We start from the raw sequence: 9,169 nt of genomic DNA on the forward strand, positions 1-9,169 counted from the left end.
TATTTTGTCTTTTTACAAAGTTTGTGTCTGTTTGAAAAGTGGAGTTTAATAAAGATTGGATTTATCACTCTTCCTGTTTCAAATGGGGATCATGGGCTACTCTGTTTAAACTGGTGATTGAAAATTCAGTACTAAATTAAATTTAAAATATTGAAATAATTATTGTGAAGGCTTGTGAAGGCTTTTCACAATATCATGTTTTTTCCTTGCCCTTTTCAAAATCCTGCTTTTCACAAGAATTTATTGTATTTTAATTAGGAAGATAGCACCCAAATCATTCTCAACTTAGGTACTATACCTGGAATTTGGAATTTCCCCAGACCATTCTCTGTGCTTCAGTAACTAAGAGAGTGCTGTGGCAGTTCTCCAGGAGCATTATCCACCTCTCTTTTTTGTCTTTTTTGGCTGGTTTTCTTTTCTCTCAGTGGATTTGCACACTGAACCATCAATAACTAAAGACTCGAGTGAGTTTTTGGTGGAGTTTATTATATTGCTCCGAATATTGAATCAAAGCAGCAGGTAAAGCCACACATTTGTAGCAGGAAAAGGAGCTCGGGCAGAAATTATTCCATTATCCATCTTTAAAAAACCATGGAATTCTTCACTTCCATGTGTCAGGAATCAGCGGCTCCACGCTGTGCAAGGCCTCGAGGCAAAGGGATTCCATCAAAGCCAAGGGATGGAGCTTCCAGTGCGGAATTGCGAGCTCTGCTCCAGCTGTGTCTCCATCTCCAGCTGCTCGTTCTTGGGTTCTGAGGAATTGTCACTGCTCAGGAACTGCACGGGCTGCTGGATTTATGGGGGCACGGGCTTGTGCTTCAAGAGGGAAAAGAAAAGAGAGAAAATAAGAGAAGAAAAACAAGAGGAAAATAATGGCAAGGAGAGAGAAGCAAAAGGAGAAGAGAAAAAAGAGGGGGAAAGAGAAGGAAAAGCAGGCGCGGGAAGAGAAAAGGAAAGGGGGGAAAGAGAAAAGAAGGGCAAAAAGGGGAGAGAGAGAAGGAAAAGAAAAACGGGACAAGGAAACAAAAAGGAAGACGAGGAAGAGAGAGGAAGGAAAGGGGATTAGAAAGGAAGGCCGCGGTGCCCCGGGGCTGCTGCCCATGACCCCGTTCCCGGCCGGGTGCCGTTTCCGTTTCCGTTCCCGGTGCCGCTCCCGCTCCCGGTGCCGTTCCCGTTTCCGCTCCCGGTGCCGCTCCCGGTGCCGCTCCCGCTCCCGTTCCCGTTTCCGCTCCCGGTGCCGCTCCCGTTCCCGTTGCCGCTCCCGGTGCCGTTCCCGCTCCCGGTGCCGCTCCCGTTCCCGTTTCCGCTCCCGGTGCCGCTCCCGCGCTCCCGTTTAAGGCGCTGCCGGGGGCGGGGCGGCGCCTGCGCAGAGCGGTCACGTGAGGCGGCGGCGGGAGCGCCCGAACGGCCGGAGCGGGGCCGCGGTGAGGAACGGGGACGGGCCCAGGCCCGGGAACGGGAACGGGAATGGGAACGGGCACGGGGTAGGATGGGCTGGGGCGGGCGGGACGGGCCCGGGGCCGCCGGACCCCCGGCGCCTGTCGGGGCTCCCCCGGGGCGGGCAGCGGGCGCGGGAGCCTGAGGGCGTTGGCGGCGGAGGGTGGGAAGGCCGTCAGCTGTGGGAGCCGCGAGCGGCGGTAAACGGAGGGCTGGAGCCGAGCACAGTGAGGGGACACGGCGGGGGGAGCGTAGGGAGCTCCAGATGGCCGGCGGGCGGTACCTGGGAGGTGCTGGCCCGTGTTGGTGCCTGCTGGCCGGGCCCCGGTAAAGCTGGGGTCGTGGAATGCCGGAATGGCCGTGAAGTTCCACCCCCTGCCATCGGCAGGGACACCTCCCACTGTCCCAGGTTGCTCCAAGCCCCGTCCAGCCTGGCCTTGATCACTCCCACGGATCCAGGGACGGCCACGGCTTTTCTGTGCCAAAGTCTCAGCGCACTCACAGGGAAGAATTTCTTCCCAGTATCCAATGTAAACTTCCCCTCTGTCAGTTTGAATCCATTCCCACTTGTCCTGTCATTCTTATATTCAAATCGTGTGTTATATCCCAGGTGTGTGAATTCCCTTGTGTCCTTCAGATTCCCATGACAGCTCCTCCCTTCCATCCTGCCCAGCAATCCCAGGCGTGGTGCCGATCCTCTGCAGGGTCTTCCAGCCCTTTCCAAGGTGTTTGTGGCAGCCCCAAGGGCAAGCTCAGGGGCACAGCCCAGCCCCAACATCAGGGGCCTGTTCAGAGGGCTTTTCCAGCTTTAAGAACTCCGTGATTCTGATTTTTGTGACCGCATTACTTATTGCCAAAAGGGAGCACTGAAATGTCTGCTTCCTTCCAGGGCTGTCCTGGCCCTCGCTGCCATGGCCATGCAGATGCAGCTCGAGGCCAGTGCAGACACCTCAGCTGAGGAGGAGAGCTTTGGGCCACAGCTCATATCCAGGCTGGAGGTAGGTGAGGAGTTACCTCTGAAGGAAGTTTTCCATAGATGCACTTGCTGCTCTTTTTCCTAGAATGGAATCCTGTGATGGTTTGGGTTGCAAGGAACCTTAAAAGCTCATCCCATTCCATTCCCTGCCAAGAGACACCTTTCACTATCCCAGCTTGCTCCCAGCCCCATCCATCCTGACATCCCTCTCCACCAGGGCCTCACCACCTCCACAGGGAAGAATTCCTTACCAATATCCAACCTAAACCTTTTTCTTTAAAAGCAAGGTGAAACTGAAAACTCTGTTGCTAAATTCTTACTTGTGTTCTGTTAAAAAAAAAAACTCAGAAATACCCAAAAATACCAACAGGTGTCATTTTTCCTCTCTCCCTCTTTGCCTCTCTCCCAGCAATGTGGCATAAATGCCAATGATGTGAAGAAGCTGGAAGAAGCTGGATTTCACACAGTGGAGGCCGTGGCTTATGCACCAAAGAAGGAGCTGCTGAACATTAAAGGCATCAGCGAAGCCAAAGCTGACAAAATCTTGGTAAGGATGTCCTGGAACTTTGACCCAAGGTATTCCACAGGTTTACTTCTGCTGGCTGGAAGTGTTGTGGTGAATGTGGAAGGTGTCCTAAGGGCAGTAAGGGGGATTAGAGGTGTGACATGACTTGTGATGGCAAAAGGCAAATCACAGCAGGACAGGACTGAACTGAACAGGGGAGGATATTTCCATAAAAAACACAAAAGTGATGTTGGAGCTTTTTCTTGGAGCAGAATTTCAGTTCTGTTCAGAGGTACCAACTAGTGCAAGGTGTGTGAGATGTGCATGGAATGATACAGGCACCTCTCCACAAGGCAGGAAATATTAATTACTGGGGGATTAACGAATGGCATTAACTCCCCTGGCACTGCTCACTTGGCTTTCCCTCAGGCTGAGGCAGCCAAACTGGTTCCCATGGGATTCACCACGGCCACAGAATTCCACCAGCGGCGGTCGGAGATCATCCAGATCACCACTGGCTCCAAAGAGCTGGATAAGCTGCTCCAAGGTCAGCATTGTGTTATTCTCTTTCCTGCTTAACCTCAGTTATTGGGCTGGGGTTTTCCCATGAGTGGGATCCTTGTACAGAATCATGTAAGGCAAGTCCTGGTTGGATGAAAAACCTCTAGGACTGCTCTTGAATAACTGCTTTTATTTTAGAAGCTGCAGAAATAGCTTTTAGTCCTTTTAGTCACGGTGCAAGACCCAGAGCTGTCCATTTTTGGATGTTTCTGGTTTATTGAAGTCCATTATGTGTTTAGGGAAAACAAAACCAGGTATCACCATCTCCCCATTCCTCTGGTAATCTAAAAATGAAAACAAGTAAATTCAGCTCTTCAGCATCTTCAGAAACACCCATGAGCTTCTTAACCACAGCATGAACAAACCTCATGATGACAAGCAATTTTCCTTCTTGGTTTTGAAACCTTCAGCCAAATTCAGTGTTTAACTGAGCCTCTGTAAATGTAATATTTTCTATGTGAGATAGATCTGCATGTGACCTTTTGATTTTGATTTTTATTAATAATTATTATGGTTATTTTCCCTTCAGGAGGAATAGAAACAGGGTCCATAACAGAATTATTCGGGGAATTCCGTACTGGGAAGACGCAGCTGTGTCACACCCTGGCTGTCACCTGTCAGGTGGGGGGTCACCTCATTACAGTCCAATATCCAGGCCCCACAGCCTTGGGATATTTGCTAATTTGGGCACTTCCTTTTACTTTCTAAGTGTTTATTGCTGTCTAGAGGTTTCTATTCCCTAAAATATTAGAGGTTTGGGCTTAATTTGATCATTCAGTTGACTCCCTAAACTTCCCAGCTCAAAGCTGAGCGAGCACATGTTGTCTCGTGTAGAATCATGGAATGCTGGAATGGTTTTGGTGAGAAGGGACCTTAAAGCCCCTCCAGTTCCATGGGCAGAGACACCTTCCACTATCCCAGCTTGCTCCAAGCCCCATCCACCCTGGCCTTGGACACTGCCAGGGATCCAGGGACAGCCACAGCTTCCCTGGGCAACCTGTGCCAGGGTCTCAGCACCCTCGAGGGAAGAATTTCTTCCCAATATCTCATTTATCCATGCCCTGTGTTAGTGGGAAGCCATTCCCACTCATCCTGGCACTCCAGGGTGACAGGTACTACAAAAGGAAGGTTTCAGCAGCGATGGGGACCAAGGATCTTGCACTTTTCCCAGCTAAATGGGACTTCAATCCCAATAACTTGGGATGTTATTTGTTGTATGAGCTCAGTGAGGGCATGTGGCAATATCTGCTGTATTTATGGATGCTTTATTCCCTGTTCATTCCTTTCCTTCTCCTCTAGCTCCCCATAGACCGCGGCGGCGGCGAGGGAAAAGCCATGTACATCGACACGGAGGGGACCTTCCGTCCAGAGCGGCTCCTGGCCGTGGCTGAAAGGTCTGTGAGCACGAGACAGGAATAGATGGACTCACAACTCAGCTGGAAAATGTTTTCCACAGGTCCTGGAGGTTGATTTGGCAGGTGTTCCCTTTGGGAAGCTCTAGTGTTGCCATTCCTCTCCTGTCCCTGCCACTCTCTCCCCAGAGCTCTCATGTCATTGTCCCTTGGCACGAGGTGATTTCCCTGTCTTTTGCTACTGGAAGGGACTGGGAGCTTCCCAAGCAGCTGGGGACAGGACTGGCTGGATCCTGTTTGCTCTTTCTGAAGGGAATTTGACCTAATCCTGCTGGCTTCTCCTGCCACTAGGACTGCTCCCATGTTCCCTGTCACCAGGGAAAATTTGGCAGCCAAGCGAAGGAGAGGAAGTGAAATGATGTTTACAGCGGGCACAGGTGGGTCTGTGCTGGCCATGTACAGAGTCCTTGGAATCAGGGAATTGTTCAGGTTGGAGGAGCCCTGGGAGATCCCTGTGCCCAGCTGTTCCTCTGGTGCTGCCGAGGCCATCACTGTCCCATGTCCCCGAGTGCCACATCCACACAGCTTTAGATCCCTCCAGGGATGGAGCCTCCACCACTGCCCTGGGCAGCCTGTGCCAGGGTTGGATAGCTTTTCCTCTAAGAGACTTCCCAATATCCAGCCTAAACCTCCCCTGGTATCACGTGAGGCCATTTCCTCTTATCCATTTCAAATGGTTCCAATCATTCCGTTCTCTTTTCATCACCACAGGCTGCATTTTTTCCATCTCCTGGGATGTGGGTTTTTCATCGGTCTTTTGGCAAAGCTCTTGGCTAACTGCTATGGATGGAGTTGTCACTCAAGGTTCATCCCTTTGTTTTCCCTGATTTTGCAGGTATGGCCTGTCTGGCAGTGATGTCCTGGACAACGTGGCCTACGCTCGGGGCTTTAACACCGACCACCAGACCCAGCTGCTGTACCAGGCCTCGGCCATGATGGCTGAGTCACGGTAATTACACTGATCTCATGGATTTTGTTCCCACATGGGATTAGCCTTCGGCTCCTCCAAGGAGCCAGTTTGCTCCACGGGCAGTCAGCTATCAGCAGCACGTCTTGCTGCTGGAATTCTGGGTGCCGGCAACTGGCTCCACCTGATGCGGCTGCACAAACACTGGGAATTCGTGGTTCCTCAGTGCCAGCCTGAGGAGCAAGTTGGAAGCTCAGTTTACAACTGTGATTAGAAACAGTGCTGCTGATTTCCAAGCTGCCAGGAGAGCTGTGCAGGCAGCTTGGAAAGCTTGGAAGCGAGACTTAGAGGCCTGCCTGCCCTTTGCCAGGTACGCGCTGCTGATCGTGGACAGCGCCACGGCCCTGTACCGCACGGATTACTCGGGAAGGGGGGAGCTCTCCGCCAGGCAGATGCACCTGGCCAGGTTCCTGCGGATGCTGCTGCGCCTGGCGGACGAGGTGAGCTTCCACTGGGCTTTATGTCGTGGCTTGATGCTGGCCAAACACCAGGCACCCATGAAATCTGCTCACTCACCCTCCTCTACAACTGGAGAGAGGAGAGAAAATGTAATGAAGGGTTTGTGAGTTGAGGTAAGGACCGGGAGAAAACACTCCTCAGTTACCAGCAAGGGAAAAACAGGCTCAACTCAGAGATTTGAAGTGACTTCATTACTAACAAAATCAGGATAACGAGAAGCTCTTAAAAAAGACACCTTACCCCCACACTCCCTCCTTCCCAGCTCTAACTCCTGTGCCAGTGACACAGTGAGATGGGAATGGGGGGCTTGGTCAGTTCATCCACCCAAGGCTTCTCCCACTGCTGAGGGAGCAAAGTCCTTCCCCTGCTGCGCCATGGGGTCCCTTCCATAGGAGACAGTTCTCTAGGAACTTCTCTGATGTGGCTCCATCTCACAAGCAGCTGGACAGGCTGCTCCAGACTGGAAGCAGGGCCCCTCTCCATAGGCTCTCCCACTGGATCACAGCCTCCTCCAGGCATCCATCTGCTCCAGCATGGGGCTCCTCTACAGGCTGTGGGTGGATCTCTATCCCCTGTGGATCCCCAAGGGCTGCAGGGAGGATCACCATGGTCCTCACCATGCCCTGCAGAGGAATCTCTGGCACCTGGAGTGCCTCCTCCCCCTCCTTCTTCACTGCCCTTGGTGTCTGCATCTTGTTCTCCTCATACGCTCACTCCTACTCTTCTCTAGCTGGAATTGAAGCTGCACCACAACTTTTGTTTTGATTTCTTCTTAAATCTGTTATCACATTGGTGATAACAATTATCACAATGCGGTAATTACCACCATTTCTAATTGGCTCAGCCTTGACCAGGAGCATGTCCCTCTGGGAGCCATCCTGGAATTGACTCTGCCAGACATGGTGGAAGCTTCCAGGAGCTTCTCACAGAAGACACCTCTGTGCCCCCCCACTACCAAATCCTGGCTATGGAAACCCAATGATTGCCAAAGTAAAACTTACTGGTTTTCTTACAAACCCCAGCAATTTGGTCCCAAGGACTTTGTCTCCACCTCTGCTCCCATTGGTTTGGAGAGGCTGGATCCCACACTTATGGACACCATGAGTGCCCCTGTGTCCTTTTCCCTGCTTTTCTGTTCTGATTGTGGGAAATAATTGGGTTTGGGTTGTTTCTCCTGCAGTTCGGCGTGGCCGTCGTCATCACGAACCAGGTGGTGGCACAGGTGGACGGAGCTGCCATGTTCGCTGCAGATCCCAAAAAGCCCATCGGAGGCAATATCATTGCTCATGCTTCCACCACCAGGTGAGACAAGAGATGGTCGTATCCCAGGAGCCTGGGTTGGGAATGTTTTGTGGAATTGGCCGAGCAGCTTTTACTTCTGGGGTTTCCAGTCTGTCCACGGCAGGCCCAGCCTGTGCTTCAGCTCAGCACCGCTCTGGGCCCTCAGTCCGCAGGGAATGAACGTCTCGGGCACTTCCTGCAGCCCTGTTTACTCCTTTCTGGAGCAGGATGATTTTCTGGGAGTAGCCTGTCCATCCTGACCTGTTTCCTTCCCTCTCCCTGTCAGGCTGTACCTGCGGAAAGGCCGAGGTGAGACCAGGATCTGTAAAATCTACGACTCTCCGTGTCTTCCCGAGGCTGAAGCCATGTTTGCCATCAACGCCGACGGAGTGGGAGATGCTAAAGACTGAAAACTCCTTTTCTTCCCTGAATCCCAAGACTCCGTGTCTGTGAGAGGCTCCTTTCCTGGTGGCACCTTAGGGACGCTTCCCCGGGCAGCGGGCGCAGGAAGCTGTGGCGCGTCGGCGCGGGAAGCGTCGGGACACGCCGAGCTCGGCCGCGGCTGTTGGGAACAGATCTCCCTCGGGCTGCGGGCACAGGTGAGGGCCGTGTGCTTCCTCAGCAGCATTCCCAGAGGACCAAACCCTGCGTGTTTCCTTCCCTGGATCCCACCGTGGACACGGTGCAGCACAATCTTGGTGGCCGCAGTTGGGAACTCGGTGAATTGGGAGCAAAGCTGAAGGGTTTGTCCACTAAGAGAAGTGATTGATAAACAAAGGCAGAGTGGGATTCCACACGAGGGATTTGGGATTGGTGATGGTCCCAATCCATCATCTTTCTGTTCATTTTCTTTTGGATGCTGCAGCCTGCTGGGCTGGGGGAGCTGTTCCTTTGCATTTCATTTGCTGTATGCTGTTAATTCTCTGTGGAAATCTGCTGTTAATAAAAAGGCTCCTGAGGATATTGATGATGTCCCAGGCTCCGGGGATTCTCAGGTGTGTGTTCAGACCAGGGATTGTTCTGGCTGGCAGAAGCTGCACCAATCTCCCAGGAATCTCAGTCTGGGTTTGTCTTTTCTCCCAGTTCTTCTTGGGGGTGCAGTGCAGCCCTGCCCTGTGCATCTCCTAGAAGAGTTTTGGGGTTAAAAAGGTTATTTTCTATTCTGCAGTTTTTCTCTAGAACTTGATTAAAAAGAATAATGTGTTGGTGTGATCTTAATTGGTTCATTTGCAGTGGTTAATTAAAGCAGATCATTGGGAGAGGAACTGAGCTGTTCCACAGATGTATTTTTCCCAATGTGTTTTAATTTAAAGCAGAACATTGCCCGCCCCTCCCACCCACCTCGACCCCATAGCCTTTATTTTTGGGGTTTCTCTGTGAGACTCATCTGCCTACGCTGGACAGGAAAATTCCGAAAGGATTCCTCGGGCGCGGCGGGGACGGGCGGGGTTTGGAGGGTTCCGGGTCCCCGGCGGGGCCGCGGCCGGAGCAGGAGCGGCAGCGCCGGGCTCGGCCCCAGCGCCCGTCCCGGAGCGGCTCCTCCGGCCCGCGGCGGCGCGGTCCCCATCCCA

General features: G+C 52.4%; 1 protein-coding gene across 2 annotated transcripts; it reads left to right on the top strand.

Annotated features, from left to right (window-relative positions):
- The first annotated feature begins 1,395 nt into the window (after positions 1-1,395).
- RAD51 (RAD51 recombinase) lies at positions 1,396-8,854 on the top strand. Of its 2 annotated transcripts, none has more exons than XM_041404083.1 (10): positions 1,396-1,424; positions 2,327-2,435; positions 2,823-2,960; positions 3,348-3,465; positions 4,009-4,100; positions 4,779-4,873; positions 5,727-5,840; positions 6,169-6,298; positions 7,498-7,619; positions 7,885-8,854. In XM_041404083.1, the coding sequence occupies exons 2-10, from the start codon at positions 2,349-2,351 to the stop codon at positions 8,006-8,008; spliced, it is 1,020 nt and encodes a 339-aa protein (XP_041260017.1). In that variant the 5' UTR covers positions 1,396-1,424; positions 2,327-2,348; the 3' UTR covers positions 8,009-8,854. The 2 variants fall into 2 exon arrangements, with proteins under 2 accessions (XP_041260017.1, XP_041260016.1); XM_041404082.1 differs by lacking the exon at positions 1,396-1,424 and adding an exon at positions 1,439-1,484.
- The last annotated feature ends 315 nt before the right edge of the window (positions 8,855-9,169 follow it).

The sequence above is a fragment of the Onychostruthus taczanowskii genome, unplaced genomic scaffold (genome assembly GCF_017590055.1).
Source record: "Onychostruthus taczanowskii isolate IOZ18803 unplaced genomic scaffold, ASM1759005v1 scaffold208, whole genome shotgun sequence".
NCBI classification, from domain to species: domain Eukaryota; kingdom Metazoa; phylum Chordata; class Aves; order Passeriformes; family Passeridae; genus Onychostruthus; species Onychostruthus taczanowskii.

Coding starts and splice junctions, on each gene's coding strand:
- RAD51 (XM_041404082.1), top strand. Junction 4,101..4,778: donor CCCTGGCTGTCACCTGTCAG/GTGGGGGGTCAC, acceptor CTTCTCCTCTAG/CTCCCCATAGACCGCGGCGG. Junction 4,874..5,726: donor CTCCTGGCCGTGGCTGAAAG/GTCTGTGAGCAC, acceptor CTGATTTTGCAG/GTATGGCCTGTCTGGCAGTG.